This window comes from Saccostrea echinata, unplaced genomic scaffold (assembly GCF_033153115.1).
Source record: "Saccostrea echinata isolate AGI-Se365-2 ecotype Australia unplaced genomic scaffold, CSIRO_AGI_Sech_v1 ptg000056l, whole genome shotgun sequence".
Lineage (NCBI taxonomy): Eukaryota > Metazoa > Mollusca > Bivalvia > Ostreida > Ostreidae > Saccostrea > Saccostrea echinata.
This window is the reverse complement of record NW_026889805.1, coordinates 3,717,953-3,737,448: the sequence shown is the minus strand read 5'-3', so window position 1 is coordinate 3,737,448 and position 19,496 is coordinate 3,717,953. Positions and strand designations below refer to the sequence as shown.

The following is a 19,496-nucleotide window of genomic DNA, read 5'->3' as shown; positions in this document are numbered from 1 at the left end:
TCATTGTAGACATTAATGAATTAGAAGATTTTTTGATAAAAAGAATATAGTTGGTTTGTCTATAGTACTAACAGAGATGTAGAGGATGAGGTGTTTTTTGTATATAAAATTGTTCATCTTATTTTATGCCAACAATACTTTAATTCTTGCGGAAACTACAGTAAATGAATTTTACGAATAATGTGAAATCTGGAAATTATGTGTCAAAATCAATTTTTTTTCCATATAATTGCAATGCCATAGAAGTTTTCAAGGAATGAAATTATTTGGGTATTGTATTCTCACAAACAGGCTCATTATGTAAAGCAAAAAAACAAAAACAAACAAACAAACAAACACAAAAGGCAATGCGTGATGAGATGCGTAAAATTATACAATTTAATCTTAGAATGACAATTGGATCTATTTGATGAAGAAGTTCTACAGTATTGTTATGGTTGTGAAATTTGGGGTTTTGAAAATCTTTATTTTTGAGCAAGTACATTTACGTTTTCTGAAACATGTATTGAATTTGAAAAGTAGTACTCAAAGTTATATGATTTATGGTGAATCTTGACGGTTTCCATTTTATAGACGACTTTCCAGCGTCCATTTTCTCAGTTTTAATAGATTACTCTCCATACTGTCTTTAAAGGTTCCATGTGGCTGACCCCCCCCCCCCCGACCTTCTAGATCCATCCGCCCATGAGCAACCGGGGTGGGGGCTTGTCCCAAAATAATTTTTTTCCAATGGTTTGTAATAGAAAACAAAGCTAATTTACCATTGATAACTCTAAATGTCTGATGATTTTATTGGTAGTCAAGGAATTTTTATTCGGTTATGCCCCCCCCCCTCCCACCCCTCCAAAAAAAGAAAGATGAAATTGCTTCCCTGAAGCCTAATAAAATTAAAAATTGGTAGGGCAACAACAAACAGTGTCGCCAAGGTTACTGATAATTCAATGTTCTGAATAGTCATTTGGGTAGCTCTGATCCCTATAATTTTACTTGATGAATGTGCATTGAATACTGGATGGTCAGGTATAACATGCCTCTGTGTCCATGTAACAGAATTTGTAGTATTACTGTTAATGTAATTAAACAATGCCAAGATAACATAGTGGATAATTTATCAAATTAAATTCGATTTAATTTCTTGTTTATCTGAAGAAATCAGCAAATTAAGGTCAGCTGAAAGCACTAACGTAACCCACAGTAAACTGGGTCTACATTCAGGTCGACGAAGGCATAGATATTTCCTCATGGGAAGGGAAATTAAAATCAGTTTACCATTGAAAAAAATAATCTATCCAGATCTTCTTTCCCTTGCTTGATTAGCGAATGTTTTGAGTAAAAGTTTTCCCCCTGAATCTGCTCTTTTTTTTTTTAAATTCTAGTTTTCATTTTCGGCAATTTACATATACCACACTGTACTAAGGATTTACATTGAATTTTTTCCTTAAAATGGAAAATCGATGTAGAGGTTGTAGATTTACGCTTAGGCGTTTTAGAAAATATTGCCCAGTTTTAATTTAACCAGTTACTTTTTAACAGTGTAGCAAGACTTTTAACTCTGATAATGCTGATTGATAGGCTATTTATCCTACTAAAAGCTGCATAGCTTGATAAACAGAGTAGAAGATCCAGAACTGTGAAAAAGGGACGTTTGGATTTTATATAAAAAATATATTTCACCCCCCACCCCCGAATAAAAAACAACAACAAATAAACAAAATTAAAATCCTCCTCCCCCCCCCCCCCCCCAAAAAAAAAAAAACAATCAAACAAAAGCATATTTTTATTTTCTTCCTACATTTGAAGCAAACATGACATTAAAAAATAAAAGAATTCAATAACTAGGAAATATGTTGTTATCATTTCAAAGTTATTTTAAGAAAAGCACGTGGAGGAAGAAAGTTCTGAGTTTGCGCAGAGATGATAAACAAACAACATGGCCGCATACAAGGCCAGGTTTGTTGACATTTAACGCCCATTTTATTTTCTGTTCTCTCTTTATAATGTATGGTAATTCTTTTTTGCTAGAATGAATATTTATATTATGCTTTTTTCAGATTAAAAGCATTTGAAGATACTTTAAACAATGAGAAGATCGACTTAAAAACTTTGAGGAAGTTGTGTTTCAATGGTAAGAGTTTTTTTTAAAAAAAAAAGTCACACAATGTAATAAAGTAATAACATAATAGATCTATATTTAAGACTTGTTATTCGAATTTCAGAAGTATAAACTAAAATTGCACTTATATAGGTCTAGATATAAACACGTGTTAACACGTGTTATTAAATCATTAAAAACACGATGAACAGTTACCAGCTGGTTACCAGGTTATTGAATATTTTAAGTTGCATGTTTACAACGTGTATGACTATTACTAAGAGTATGGTAGTACACTGAGATCGAGCAGTACCTAATAAGTAGTTGTTACACATAGAGAAGAAAGTTATTTAGAATGTGGAAATCGTAAGAACATTGATATCATGAGTCATTTTACCTGTGGTGGAATTGCAGCATACTTGTTTTTACTACATTCAGGGTCTCTTTGTTGGAAAACAACAAGTCAATATGTTTACAATGCATAATACAACATTTTAGGAGGGAGGAATGTGACATGAAGGCAGGTTCGATCATTTATTGGTCAGATAGCTTGGTGGAGCACCTGTCTAGAGATCAGGGGTCCAGGGTTTAAATTCTGGTCTGACCCACATTTTCTCACTTCCTGTAACATGTGTTAAGAATGAGTGGGGTCAGTTGCTGGCCATTGTCAAATTCAGACAATTGGGGCCCTATGATCATGTTACAAAATTAGCTGGACTTTTTTATAAGTGCCATAAATTATATTTTAATTTATTTTGAATAGATTAATAAAGAATTATCATTATTCTATTTCATACTATATGAGGAAACCTAGCAATTTTTAAAGTATGTGTTTGTATCACCTAGATTTATAACATCTGGCATAAATGTAATTTTGATGAATAAATTAAAAACATATATGAAGTTATGATCTGATTTCAATTTTAGGTTGTCCTTACGAACATGGATACCGATCAACATGTTGGAAAGTAAGTAGATTTTCTTAAAAACATGTTCTGTAATTTGACAAAATAATCAAGGCATCATTGACCTTGTGATGATTTATAAGAGGCTTAAAGTAGCTGACAGATTAAAACAAGTTCCTGGTTTCTCTGTTTATCTTTTGGAAACGAGACTACAATTTAGCCTATCTAATCTTCATAATCATCATATTAATATATATATGTATATATATATATACCAATTTTTTAGGTGGTTCTTTTGATGTTTTCATATTTATGCACTATTTTTTTTTCAATAATAATCCTGCAATGTTCCTATGATTTGATTACAGATTTTACTGAACTATTTGCCCTTAGATGTATCACAGTGGAAGGAAATTCTTCAAAAACAAAGGTTTAACCGTTATCATCTCCTCAAATCTCATAAATCTGCCTATATAGATTTATTAATTTATTTCCTTATATGTATCATGTTTATCACTTATTTTAATATAATGTTTTATGTAGAATAACTAGTATTAAATGTAACTATTACTCTGGTTTTAAAATAGTTATACTTGATTATGTACAAGTGTTCTTATAAGTTGATATTGTTCTGAACCAGGAAGCTGTATGGCCACTTTGTGGATGAGATGATAGTAGAGCCAGGGACAAAGGCCTCAGCAGGATCTCAGATAGATGACCATGTAAGTTTCCAGAAGGTCCAGAATTTTATTGTTGGTCTAGAAAGAGGGACATTTTCAAAGAATTCACATTACAAATACTGTTAGTACTCAAATTTTTTTTTTTAAATCCACTTCCTACAGGTAACTATAGCTATATGTCCCTTGCTCCTGCATTGAGGAAGCTTCTATTTTAATTTTTTTCCTGCACTGCAGATATCTTAAGGATGTCCGCTCCTCAACCAGGAACAATAACTCTTGAAATTTTTAAGTCCACAAGTCTCAAAATGAAGTTTGAAATTGAAATTTTCTATGCAACAATTTTCATATCATGCATCTTAATATGATTCAAGGTTCTTTAAAGCTCAGAAATTGTCTTTAAAAAATAGACATTTGCACCCCTTTAAAGTACAAAAAAAAAAAAAAAAAAAAAAAAAAAAAAAAAAAAAAAAAAAAAAAAACATTTCTAGAGAAATTGAATTTCCTTTAATCTTGCCTTAGATAACATTGTTTATTATAATAAAATGAAATTGGATGTGATCGGTGATATCTTGCAAGGATGTTTCATGTTTTTTACTTTATGTATTACATAATAATTGAAGTTAAAAGAAGAAGTATCTAAATGCTTAGGTAAGAAAAGCATGCATTTTTTCCAAATTATTGCCTGGATATCTATAGTTTTTTTTAAAATCCTATAATATATTTACTGATCAATTTTTAATTATAATATGCCTACTTGATTTTTTTATTCAAATATTGAGAAATGATCATTTGATTAGCTATATTAATGAACTTTGAAGAAATGACATGGGTATATTCACATTACTTTGTGAATTCAGTGACATTTTTATGAGCATTTTCAATGACTTAATTGCTGATTTTCAGAAATTGAGGAGTGGACTACCTTAAGCCAGTATAAAAGTAAAACTTTTTAAATTAATATTATCTATAGGTAATGCTGTGGTTTTTTTGTTTGTATGGTTAAGTATGTTAAATTTGTTCCATTGTAACATGAATATGAAAATTAGTGTATAGAATCATATGAAAAGTAGTATAGATAAGTCATCAGTTTTTTGATGGATAAATTTAGCACAATGAATGGCTTTTGAGAAGGCACAAACAAAGGGAGATAATTTTTTAAATGCTAGTTACCGTTCTTAACACATTTAGTATAAATGTACCATTTCACAAATTGTGGCTTTTGGTTGCCATTTGTATGTATGGATTTAATTATGATACTACATGTATATTACACAATTCACATGATTTTAACTTTATCCATGGTCAGTGAAGGATTTACATGTAAGTATAGATCTAAGTATCAGTCCACTGAATAACATAAAACTTATTTGTTTGAATACCAGGGTTTTCACTCTGCCCATGAAGTATTTGGTGCTGTATGATATTTATCAGGTTACTTTCTATTTAACACAGATTCTTTGGTTGTTGTTTACTCTTGTTGAGTATATTTTTTGTTCCCTCTCTCTTCAGCCATTAAACCCCAATCCAGACAGTAACTGGGGAGCATTCTTCAAAGACAATGACATGTTACTACAGATCGACAAGGACTGCCGGTAAGTGATGGTCAAAATCATCCATCTTCAAAGACAATGACATGTTACTACAGATCGACAAGGACTGCCGGTAAGTGAGGGTCAAAATCATCCATCTTCAAAGACAATGACACGTTACTACAGATCGACAAGGACTGCCGGTAAGTGAGGGTCAAAATCATCCATCTTCAAAGACAATGACACGTTACTACAGATCGACAAGGACTGCCGATAAGTGAGGGTCAAAATCATCAATCTTCAAAGACAATGACACGTTACTACAGATCCATAAGGACTGCCGGTAAGCGAGGGTCAAAATCATCAATCTTCAAGGACAATGACACGTTACTACAGATCGACAAGGACTGCCGATAAGTGAGGGTCAAAATCATCCATCTTCAAAGATAATGACACGTTACTACAGATTGACAAGGACTGCCGGTAAGTGAGGGTCAAAATCATCCATCTTCAAAGACAATGACATGTTACTACAGATCGACAAGGACTGCCGGTAAGTGAGGGTCAAAATCATCCATCTTCAAAGACAATGACATGTTACTACAGATCCATAAGGACTGCCGGTAAGTGAGGGTCAAAATCATCAATCATTTAGGAAATTTTATGTATCTTGTAACACCACTAAAGATATGCCTTGAAAGAAATGAAATATTAAGTAATAGTAGTAACAGCTGTTTTAATGTAATGGAACTACATTTTTTCATACCATAAAGAAAGATCTCATTCACTGAAGAACAGTAGTTTCTATTAAAATTTTATATCATCCACCATGAGACTTTGAAAGATGCATGTTCTATTACTAAAGGAAACCAATTAAAAATTAATTTGAACACAGTCTTTCAATTGTACAAGTAGAAATTTCCTTTATACATTTTAATGGCATTATAAACAATGTGGTTACACATTTGTATGCATGTACCTTAGCTGAACAAAACCATAAAAGTGAAACAAACTGTTAGATCCTTAGCTTTACAAAATGATAAAGGTGACCACCACTGTTAGATTCTTAGCTGAACAAAATGATAAAGATGACTGCCACTGTTAGGTAAATCATAGTGTAACATGCCAGACAGAATCTATCGACAACATGAGCTAAGTGGACCCATTCATGGATAACTTTTTCCAAATCATTCGGATTGTCTTGACTTTTGTCTGCTGTCTTCTCAGACTCAACAAAAACACTTGAAAGGGATTCTCTTCTTGAGATATGCCCATTGTCACTGTTCTTTACAGAAAGAGGGATTGACAAAACACTGCCTTCCTCTGGTATGTCTTCAGGCACCTGTTTCTGAATTTTTCGGCTTGCAAAGGAATCTCTTCGCCTCAATGCATCCTTAAGATACACACTAGACATTCTTCTTTCCTTTACCTCACCAAACACGGCAGACATGTTGATGTCTTTTGAGACACATTCTTCATAATTTACACAGAAAACATCAGAGAGGAGGTTCAGGAAGATATTTCGAAGAATTTTTGGAACTGGCTTTCCTGACAGTCTTCTGTAGTAGGTGAAAAGAACTATTCCTGCCATGATGCAAGCAACACAAACAAGTATCATGGAGGCAGTGAAGAAGTAGGCGACTACCGGAAATGTGTCTGATGAGGACGGAAGCTTGTCCTGAATAAGGAGCAGAAAGACCGTGATGGAGAGAAGAACTGTGATCTGTAACGAAATCTTCTCGCTGCAAGATGGCGGGAGACAGAAGCCGATGAAGGCCAAGCTAGTGACGAGTATGCACGGAAAAATGATAGTGATAATGTAAAACTTGGGTTCTCGCTTGAGCACCAACTGAAAGGACACCTTTGAGAAAGGATAAGTGCAGCAGTTATAGTATCTCACCACTCGATTGGACTCCATCGAGACAAGTCGCCATTCATTGTGGTTCAGAAAAGCAGACGTGTCTGCAGAGGATGAAGAACGATAAACACCCAAGTGATTCCCGGAATAAATCCACGATCCAAAGGTCAAACTGCATCTTTGAATATCAAAAGGAAAATAGGTGACATCGATGGAGCACGCTGTGGTGACGGTCGACGGAAAATTATATTGAACATGTCCATCAGACGAAATAGCAGCTCTGTAGTCTTCGATCTGTGGCATACTTCCAAACTCGCTGGTTCCTTCGTACAGAGTGATGTCCGGAATCCAGATCTTTTCATAAGGAACGTAAATAAGGTCAGCATCGTGAAAAAGGGAGGAATTCCATTTAAGGTTGCAATCCATCCAATTCAAACGAACCCAGATTTTCAACTTCAACGTTTGGAATTTTTCATTGATTTCGACTACTTCACGTAGAGCTGTGCTTATGGTTATATTCACAGTTTCACTCTTATCACAGATTGGGAGAATATCCGAACTGTAATTTCCACTAAAAAGCTGATCATAGAGACTCTTTGTAATGATATAATTATCATTACCAATAACCAATTTTACGTTTATGAGGTTCAAAATTAGAAGAGGTAAAAGTCGAAGTAAAACCATGGTCAGAGGAGAGCACCCAAGCCTTGAAATGTTAAAATGAACACCAAATCCTTTTAGTTACATCCCATGACAATACTCCTAGAATTATCAATAAATCTTGACTCCATAATAATTAATTCATAATCATCGAGATTATCCGTATCTGTGAACAGGCTGTTCAATTGCTCTGATCCTAATTCAGTGAATGTTTACTGGATTCTGAATTAATTGATCTATATCGATTTTCCCAAACAGTCAAAAAATACTCTCATTAATATAGTTCGACTGAATAATGATTTCTTTGCCCCCGGGAGCCTTCTTTGATAATATAAGCACGTTCCGGTGACCCCATATATAATATATCATGACAGCTTTAATAATACTGGGTAATTTACACTGACTTCAAGGAATTTGTTTCGAATTCGTGAAAATTAGTATGCTTGGTAAGGAGATGGGCGAACAGGGCGTGCAAAGTGTTTATAGCTTCAAAAGTTTTGAAGTCATAATCAATTTGTGAATTTAGTATTTAAAGTTCTTATAATTAAAAGGTATGAAATTATAACAAACAAAACTTTTCGGCAAAAAAGTGGTGTTCTTGGGGTTCGAATTCAAGCAATAAAAATGCTGATTTAATTTTATCATTTTTCTTTTCGAAACTAACACGCTAACCACTACGCTATACCGCTCTTAACAAAAAGCGGCATTTAAGTCATGTTTGTGATATAACCCTTGACTTAATTGACTTCAAATATTTCTCGGATAGATACGAATGTTGTGTTATAAAAGTGTATTTTTAAGGTATAGTGGATTTTTTGCTCCATTGTTTTTGTTAACTGAAGAATGCATATTTAACGCATACTTAAAGTAAAACCTTTAAAACAAAAAAAAAAAAAAAGAAAAAAATGAACAAAAACAAACAAACATTGAACGAAGACCAACTCACATGGAAAAAAAATGTGTATTATTATGAAGAATTGATCTTTTTTGCCTTCTTTGATGTAAGTTTTCTATTTTATTGACGAATAATTTGAGATTGTTGCGATTTGTAGAGATTTATCACAAAGTATACGTTAATGTTAAATGAAATATCAAAGAAAATATTGTCATAATTGAGACTTAATTTTTCACTTTATTATTTGTGGCACAATAGGCATTTTGTTCGCCCATTTGGTTCGCCCATCTTCCTTTAAAGTGGGATAAAAGTTATTTTAGTTGTACTTCTTGTATAGAGTGTTATTTATTATATGCAGAAAAATCGACTTTTATTTCTGGAATATAAATGCAATATGTTTTCATAAATTGTCACATCCGAGGTTAATTTCCTTGACTTCTTCACAATAGTAGAGGATGTTGTTTAGTTTGACCAATGATTCGTCTGTCGGATGAGGAAACTGCATATGACTTTCAGATTTCCAAAACCAACCTGCTTAGCTATTTTCAAACGAAAACCAAAATATGTCATATTTGTTGTCTGATAAATATATTTTTTATATTTTTAAGTTATGTTGAAAATGAAAAGATTCAAAAGAAAAAAAAAAATCACCTGGAAGGTTGTACAATATACATTGAATAAGATTATACCCGTGATTTTACTTTACGTAGCACCTTCAGCCGGAGAGCTAGATGTGAGTTTTACAAAATCGTGCTTATTTTACAGTCGGCTGTGTCCGTTTTTTTTGTTTTTTTTTAAATTTTACTGTCGACCATGTCCGGATTTGTTTTTAATTTTACCGGCAAGCTCCAGACAGCTCAGTATTACGTTGCGCTAGAATTCCATATCATTATTCGTAGGAAAAGTAGTCCTGGAGAATTGACACTTTATTGAGTATGTATCTCGGGATCTGATTTAATTTTACAGTAGGCTTGTCCAGATCTTTTTATTTTACAGTTGGCTAGTCCGGATCTGTTTTTATTTTACAGTCGGCTAAACCAAATCTGTTTTTATTTTACAGTCGGCTGTGTCCGGATCTGTTTTTCTTCCAAAAGGCCACAGATTTTCCTTGTAAGGAGATCATTCACGCAGACTCTCGGGTCGAGACTCTCAGGAAGAGGGTGGAACATTGTGTCCTCCAATCAGAGAGTCTGCAGGTGGACAGGTTCGGCAAGTCTAATGTACGTATCAAACCCCAACACAAGTATCTAAGACTTAAAATGTATATAGAGATCGTAATGTATGTTATGTATTTCTGAAGAATTTACATGGTCACAGAGATAACACATGTCGACATAAATGCAGTACCATCAGTGGGTTCTATTTAGCAGTCTTTATTCAATACTCACAAATTAAATTCACGTCATCGTACTGCACTGTTTTATTTTAGATGATAGCGACGAGAAGGAAGACAAGTGAGGAGTACATGGTTTTACCTGACGGACAGGAGGCACATTGGGAGGTTGTAGAGAGGATACTCTTTATATACGCTAAACTTAACCCGGGGCAGGGATATGTGCAGGTGTGCTATGACTTAACACGAGAATCTACAATTCCATCTTTATCTTTAAAAAAAAAGTGTTTTCAGATCTTTATCTTTTTTTTTAAAATTACTGTTTTAAGATATAACTGAAATATAATTCTCATGCTAGTAGATTGTCCTACAAAAAAAAAACAACAACAACAACAAAAAAAACAAACAAACAAACAAGAGCAAACAAAAAAAAAACAAAAAAAACAAACAAACACCCATCATTATCATAGTTATAATGATAATTATCATTATTATAATAGTCATTATTTCCTTTTAAGTTTGGTATATTCTGCTGAAAAAATTAAATTTTTATGGAAGAAACTCATTTCTACTCTTATACCACTAAATGATTTTACTGAGCGGTAACTAATGTGAATGAAAGTCTGATGCAGAAATCTTCATAGTTCAGTCCGCAGGGGTGTGCAATTAGCATCGCCCGACGCCCGGGGCTACCATTTTTGGGGGTCGGACTAGTGGTTTTCTGCGTGCAGGTAGCCCTTTGGGCTAGTAAAAATTGAAAATACCTATGTAATATAAGAAAACCACTACTGGAATTTTCACTCATTTTTTGCTATTAAATTCCAAACCAATGAAAAGTTATCAGGCAGCATGCTCCAATTGTTGGTAAATTTCCAAAATCTTATCCATTTTGCAGCACTTCCTGACTTATTTACTTCCAAAAACGATCGTTTTTTTCCTAATCCGAATTTCCTCCATTCATGTGTTTATGGTAAATAAAGGCAGCTATCTCATTAAAATATTTACAATCACTCAATCAACTGAAAGATAAGTGTTATGTGATTTACGTAAAATATATTTCCAGTGGGCTAGTAACTTTCTACTTGGGGCTAGTAACTTTATTGTTGCCACTAGCCCGTGGGCTAGTACTTGATTTTTTTAATTGCACACCCCTGTCAGTCTCCAGGAGTACCTTTAGTACTTTGATTTATGTTGATATGTTGACTTTTTTTCAGGGTATGAATGAGATTTTAGGACCCATTTATTACACATTCGCTTCCGATCCAAGGAGCGAATGGAAAGGTAAGTGAAAATAGAGAAAAAGAAATGCTGAAAAATCAATCTATGTTATTCCTTAAAAACCTCTTATTTTAGGCTTTTAGACATGTGTAGATTCATTATTTATGCATACATATTTTTATAAAAACAAAACTATAGAATCTCAATCACTAACGTCGGCAATTATTCAAGACGGGAGTCCTATCTGAAATTAATGTACCATTATCACTTTAATTAACAAAATAATTTTTTTTCGAAATAAAGAAATTTCAGTTTTCCAAATACAAACCGTGTTTAGTTGCAACATCAGTTTTATTGACTCTGTACACTTGAGCTAGCTTTATGAAAGGTAAAATTTATATTTTTGTTTTTAGTATATCTGACAATTACATTTGCTTGTAATGGGGTGAAATATTACACTTCTTAATTGCAAGCTCACTGAACTGACTTACTGATTTCTGTACTATTGTAGAACATTTCTTTCCAATCCTTATTAAAGATATTCACAAGAAAATTGGTGAAGACAATTGTTTAATAAGTACATGTATCATCAATGGACACATTTAAACATGATATTTTCAGACGATGCTTACGCACAGGTCACTCTTTTTTTTCTTCAGAATTTGCGGAAGCTGATTCATTTTTCTGCTTTACAAATCTAATGGCAGAAATTCGAGATATTTTCATCAAGACACTAGATCTCGACGCGGAATGTGGTATTGGTAAGTTAGAAGTATTTATATTTTTTGAAAAAAATCTGTACATAAACTAGAATGCATGTTATAGTCAATTGTTTACTGGATATTTGTAGCCGTTCATTATTGCTGGGTTTTACATACTTGAGTTGACGCGTGCCATTTGAGTTGTTGTAATATATTGACCATATAGCATCTGTAGTATCAAGCTTTTATTGCAGATTAAGTGAAACTATCCCAGGGGAATGGTGGATACTTGTTCATTCAAATTTTATGAGGGACAGTTATGAAACTGACTCATTTAAATTTCTGTTTAAGGGCAAAAAATGGATCACTATACATGTACTATATATTGTAAACTGAAAAAAGATGTATATGTATGTACTTTTTGTATAGCCAAACCCCCTCCTCCCGAATAAATAGCTGTAAAAAATAATGTCATACACAAAAAGTGTGCTTTATCATGAAATTTAAGGTCCCCCCCCCCCCCCCGACATACACATTTGTAGATCTGTTTTTTTTGTTTTTTTTTAATTCTATACCGTCAAATGTGCCATATTTCTAAGAGGCTAAGTCATTTTTTGGAAGAATGTTTTACAAATATAGTCCTGTTATGAGATCGATCCATAGATATATATCGACTTCACAGAAAAACATATCGACTGAGTACAAAGTCGATATATCTATGGATTGACCGAATCAAAGGGCTACATGTACGTTTGTTATATAAGGTTTCTTTGGAACAAAAAAAGAAGAGACAAACGAATTCAATATGTTAGAATTTAAAGACTTTCACCACATCTTTGGGTTTTCCCGATGTTATTTTTACTAACAAGTAAATTAGGTAAAATATAAATTTGCACGTGATATCAAGCAAACCAATCAAATTCATTGAATTGCACAGTGAAAATAAGATAAATTAAGTAGGAGTGATCATGCATTTAGGAAAGTAAATTCAAGTTATCTTAAATTTTGGTATGATTAAGTAGAAGGCTTGCACATATGAGAAAACACAAAAATGAAATCTAATAGAACTGAACCTATAAAGTGCATGTCATTTTACATTGACTTACCTTTAGTTTAATATTGTCTTGAAATTCACTTATTTGATGATAAAAAATATGCAAGATAAAAATTATTTTACATTTGATTATTGCAACATTCAGCGTTATTTTATTACATCATCATGATTTATAAAAACAAAAAAAGGCCCATGAAAAATGAATAGAAAATTAATTTAACATACTTAAAGCCAACGTTTTGTTTTTTTTTCAGCATTGATCATGAAAAAGAAACTAGCTCAGATTTTACTGTATATTTACGATGAGATGATATTGCTCTCGTTGATTCCAGTCAAAAAGAACTTAAAATCAAAACTAGAAAGATTTACATCGATTAAGTCATGGAATATATTTGAAAATGAAAGAAGTGATACTGAACCAATGAAACAGGAACCAACCCTGTATATTTATCTGTACCAGCTAAATGAGATACACATAGCACTAAAGTATTTCATGGAAAGTATCGCCATTGTGGCTTCAAAATGTTGGGTCTGACAAATGTTTTAGCTTTAAAGTTGCAATGTCCATGACCTTCACTTTTAAATATAAAAAATGAACTTGATTTAGTTCTCAAAGTTCTTTTTATATTGACCATTCACGGTAGCTCAGTTGGTAGAGCGCTCGCTCCGTGATCGGGAGGTCGTGAGTTCGAATCTCGGCCGAGACTGACCATAGTCGATAAAAAATGGGTAGCAACTGTTCCTTCGCCATGCGCTCGGCACTTTGAAGTGAAAGTTGTGGGTCCTTTGGATGAGACCTTAACAACCGAGGCCCCGTGTCACGACAGGAGTTGGCACGATAAAGATCCCTCACTGCTCAATGGCCCTGAGTGCCGAGTAAAGGTCAAAATTTGAAGCCCTTAACTGGTATATGGGGATGTCTCTATATGAGTGAAAAAATCTCGAATGGGACGTAAAACAACATACAATCAATCAATCAATCCTTTTATATTGTTTTGTTACATTGAAGAAGACTAGTCAACACGCGGTTTATTTAAATATCATTCTCCATCTACTCCTTGAATCTTTAGTCATTTTTAATGCCTTCTGATTTTATATTGATGTTTCTGTAGGCAGTATGATGGCAAAGTTTTCTAAGAAACTGAAGGACAAAGACGAATTTCTGTATAACAGAATACAGGAACTAGATCTTAAGCCACAGTACTATGCCTTCCGATGGTTGACACTCCTCTTGTCTCAGGAGTTCCCTTTACCAGGTATTAACACCTGTCTATATGTCTTACCAGGTATTAACACATGTCTATATGTTTTACCATGTATTAACACCTGTCTATATGTCTTACCAGATATTAACACCTCCCTATGTCTTACCAGATATTAACACCTGTCTATGTCTTACCAGATATTAACACCTACCTATGTCTTACCAGGTATTAACACCTGTCTATATGTCTTACCAGGTATTTATGCCTGTCTATATGTCTTACCAGGTATTAACACCTGTCTATATGTCTTGCCAGGTATTAACACCTGTCTCTATGTCTTACCAGGTATTAACACCTGTCTATGTCTTACGAGATATTAACACCTGTCTATATGTCTTAGCAGGTATTAACACATGTCTATGTCTTACCAGGTATTAGCACCTGTCTATGTCTTACCAGCTATTAACACCTGTCTTTATGTCTTACCAGATATTAACACCTGTCTCTTTGTCTTACCAGGTATTAACACCTGTCTATATGTCTAACGAGGTATTAACACCTGTCTATATGTCTAACGAGGTATTAACACCTGTCTATATGTCTTACCAGGTATTAACACCTGTCTCTTTGTCTTACCAGATATTAACACCTGTCTATGTCTTAAAGGGTATTCACACTTGTCTATATGTCTTAACAGGTTTTAACACCGGTCTCTTTGTCTTACCAAGTATTAACACCTGTCTATATTTCTTACCAGATATTAACACCTGTCTATGTCTTACCAGGTATTTACACCTGTCTGTATGTCTTACCAGATATTAACACCTGTCTATATGTCTTACCAGATATTAACACCTGTCTATGTCTTACCAGGTATTAACACCTGTCTTTATGTCTTACCAGGTATTAACACCTGTCTGTGTCTTACCAGGTATTAACACCTGTCTATGTCTCACCAGCTATTAACACCTGTCTTTATGTCTAACCAGATATTAACACCTGTGTCTTTGTCTCACCAGGTATTAACACCTGTCTCTAGGTCTAACGAGGTATTAACACCTGTCTATATGTCTTACCAGGTATTAACACCTGTCTATGTCTTACCAGATATTAACACCTGTCTATGTCTTAAAGGGTATTAACACTTGTCTATATGTCTTAACAGGTATTAACACCTGTCTCTTTGTCTTACCAGGTGTTAACACCTGTGTATATGTCTTACCAGGTATTAACACCTGTCTTTATGTCTTACCAGGTATTAACACCTGTCTATGTCTTAATAGGTATTAACACCTGTCTATGTCTTATTGGGTATTAACACCTGTCTATAAGTCTTACCAGATATTAACACCTGTCTATATATCTTACCAGATATTAACAGCTGTCTATATGTCTTACCAGGTATTAACACCTATCTATGTATTACCAGATATAAACACCTGTCTATATGTCTTACCGTGTATAAACACCTGTCTATATGTCTTACCGGGTATTAACACCTGTCTATATGTCTTACCAGATATTAACACCTGTCTATATGTCTTACCAGGTATAAACACCTGTCTATATCTTACCAGATATTAACACCTGTCTCTATATCTTATCAGGTATAAACACCTGTCTATATGTCTTAGCAGGTATTAACACCTGTCTATATGTCTTAGCAGGTATTAACACCTGTCTATATGTCTTACCAGATATTAACACCTGTCTATATGTCTTAGCAGGTATTAACACCTGTCTATGTCTTACCAGATATTAACACCTGTCTATATGTCTTACCAGGTATTAACACCTGTCTATATGTCTTACCAGGTATTAACACCTGTCTATGTCTTACCAGGTATTAACACCTGTCTATGTCTTACCAGATATTAACACCTGTCTGTATGTCTTACCAGGTATTAACACTTTATTTAAAATTACACACATTAATGTTGTATTTATCATGTACAGTAAAAATGCTTACAAAGAACCTTATGAAGAAATATTGGTTATAAAGAAGTGAAAACATTTTTTGTCCAGTTTAATATTATCATCGTTTTATTTGGATATAAGGAAGGTTAGATTAAAGAATGAAAGCAAAGTCCCCCAATGACTTCCTTATAAGCAGTTTTTACTGCATGTAGAGTATACGCGTACTCATTTCAGTAGAGATCGTAATTGTGCAACCACATACAGTATATGCATATATCACTACATTATACCATGAAAAAATATATGTTTATATTATTTTCTAGATGTACTACGTATATGGGATTCCTTGTTTGCTGATGAAAACAGATTCAATTTCCTTATCTGTATATGCTGTGCCATGCTTATGTAAGAAATCCATTTTACAGAAACTCTAATACCTGAATATATCTAGACAAAAAATAAATAAATTGATTTGAAAGCATTGCAGGTATTAAATTGAAATATGAAGATAAAGAACAGTATTCAATCTCGAAAGTCCAATGAAACGATACAAATTTGGAGCAGAGCAAACACGGACCTCAAAATTTAGAGGTGTGATCAGGTGCCATGGAGGAGTGAGCATCCCCTGCCGACCGGTCACACCCGCCGTGTGCTCCTTGTCATGATCGGGAAACAAAAACCGTAAAAATCCGTAGACAGTTCAGTGTATAAATAATTGCCTAACAATTAGTATTAAAAGAATTCTGTGTTTTAGATTGTGTGCTAAGACTTACCTGGGCCTTGTTTCAAATTTTCTAAGACCTGCCCTGATGAACATCTTGACCAAAAAGCTTCTGCAAATGAACTCATATCTGATTAGAAAAAACTGATATGCGCTTTTTATTGGTTACCTCTTCAACATTTCTTTTACAAAATTTACGAATACTAGTATTAAAACAAATATGATTTTTTGTACTTTTTAAAAAACTTTTTTTTCTGGATTGACAAAATTTTGAATAACCCGCAGCCCTGTGTTCTTCACACTGATCGTGGAAAAATGTCTGTCCTCTAGAAATATAATTGAAAATGTATTAATACTTATACTAACGAACCTCAAATGCAAAATCTATACTTCTTGATATAAATAATCGAAAAATAATTGGTTGTACATGATTTTCCATGTTATTTAGGATTATCAGGGATGAAATTATCAACGAAGATTTCCCGACAGTGATGAAATTAGTGCAGGTAAATCTAGGTTAAAGTAATTAGTACATGTGAATCAAGAAGTAAAGGTAAACCAATCAAGAAATAAGAACAGTTCAAACAAAAATTTACTGGTACATGTGAACCTATTTAACTGTGTCGATCATCTGTTGAATGTATGCATATAGACATGCTTAAATCATTACAATATTTCTCTGTTTCTTAGAACTTCCAGTTGTCCAAAGTCGATCTCCAGTTGGTGCTATCTAAAGCAGTAGACATCAGATAACAGAAAATCACTCAAACGTACGTATACATTGGGGATTTTATATATTTTACAGGAATAGATATTGAAGAAAGGTCCTTTGATGTTGATTTCATAATGTTTAATTGTCAAGATTTAAGAGCAGTAGTGGCGATACTTTTGATCAGCCCTCATATTTTCCTGTAAATATATGTGTTGAATCAATCGTCATATTTTCCTGTAAATATATATATTGAATCAATCGTCATATTTTCCTGTAAATATATATATTGAATCAATCATCATATTTTCCTGTAAATATATATATTGAATCAATCGTCATATTTTCCTGTAAATATATGTGTTGAATCAATCGTCATATTTTCCTGTAAATATATATATTGAATCAATCGTCATATTTTCCTGTAAATATATGTGTTGAATCAATCGTCATATTTTCCTGTAAATATATGTGTTGAATCAATCGTCATATTTTCCTGTAAATATATGTGTTGAATCAATCGTCATATTTTCCTGTAAATATATGTGTTGAATCAATCGTCATATTTTCCTGTAAATATATATGTTGAATCAATCGTCATATTTTCCTGTAAATATATATATTGAATCAATCGTCATATTTTCCTGTAAATATATATATATTGAATCAATCGTCATATTTTCCTGTAAATATATATATTGAATCAATCGTCATATTTTCCTGTAAACACATATGTTGCTCCTTTCTTACAGTAAGCATACCATTAAATTGTGTCGTGTGTAAATTACAGATTTACATGTGACTAGCACCGTGAAATTGTCACGTTATTTCACGGGTACTACTTATTGCTAAAAGTTATTTCAAAATTTATTTCCTCACGAAATTTTTGACTTTCGGACGGTCATGCATAATATGTCTGACGTCACGATACATAAAATAAAGTATTGTTTTACAAGGAAAACAACTTTCGATATTGATATATTCAATTTATTTAGTAATTAACATTGCTTATTTTTTTCTCTGTAGCCTTAAGTGCAATCGCCTTGATATTTGCTGAAAGGGAAGGATAGCAGACAGCCTTCCATATTTAGAAAAGAAAGACTGCGCCATTGTCCGTGAAAACCCGTCTTTCATGGCATTTCTATTTTTACACGATGAATAAGTGTGTGTTGCGGGTCGTCATAAACTTGAACACATTGTATACTCATGTATTTTTGATACAATGATTGCCAGATTGTTTTGTTTATAATTTGTTGTTATGGCAATAAAGCAATATACATTCCTAAGTTCTGTTCATTTCTATTATATTTGAAATATTTCGAAAAATTGTTTAAGCTGTACCTTGCTAAACATTGTCATTAAAAGGAGAAATTGTAATTAGCCCTTTGCCAAATAAATTGTTATTTTAAAGAATGAAACCCCTCTCTATATTCCTTCCCTTCTCCAATCCCAAAACTATCAAACCCATTCAGAAAGACTAGGTCCAAGGACATCAATTAATTCGGATACTTCTGACCTCCTAGCCCATTTGCTGAAACCTTTTATGGAATTTGGCAAAACGTCTCCTTTGAAATAACGTATTTTAAAGATCAAGAGTCGGTTCGATTTGTACAAATTTTCTTTCAAAAGCAAATATATATGTAAGTAACAGTGATGTTGTCCATAACCTTGCATATCCTTCATTACAGAGAAAATTCTTGCAAAAATGTCTTTTTCTTCTCTCAGCCAAAGGTATGGTGATTTAGATAAACAGAAAATAAAAAAAATATATCAGGATGTCCTGTGGGAAACAAAAATTAATTCAGTTGTAGTTTTGTGACAATATGATAGCTTATATATGTGAACGAAACAATATTGTTTGTTTATTGTTGTTTATTTTTCACTCATATGGAGACGCCCCCACCTGCGGTGGAGAGCTACAAATTTTGACCTATACTTGGCACTCGGGACCATTGAGCAGTGAGGGATCTTTTTCGTGCCAGTAACAACTGCGACATGGGACCTCGGTTTATACGGTCT

The 19,496-nt window shown here is 33.3% G+C and overlaps 1 protein-coding gene and 1 pseudogene across 1 annotated transcript; one reads left to right on the top strand and one right to left on the bottom strand.

Annotated features, from left to right (window-relative positions):
- Positions 1-1,914: 1,914 nt before the first annotated feature.
- Positions 1,915-18,763, top strand: LOC133173535 (TBC1 domain family member 13-like). The gene is made up of 15 exons (XM_061308520.1): positions 1,915-1,950; positions 2,023-2,125; positions 3,020-3,060; positions 3,366-3,427; positions 3,638-3,719; positions 5,187-5,269; positions 9,680-9,839; positions 10,049-10,180; positions 11,167-11,233; positions 11,830-11,931; positions 14,038-14,181; positions 16,371-16,452; positions 17,217-17,274; positions 17,459-17,538; positions 18,504-18,763. The coding sequence occupies exons 1-14, from the start codon at positions 1,915-1,917 to the stop codon at positions 17,519-17,521; spliced, it is 1,215 nt and encodes a 404-aa protein (XP_061164504.1). The 3' UTR covers positions 17,522-17,538; positions 18,504-18,763.
- LOC133173465 (neuronal acetylcholine receptor subunit alpha-10-like) lies at positions 6,222-7,783 on the bottom strand (annotated as a pseudogene).
- Positions 18,764-19,496: the final 733 nt, after the last annotated feature.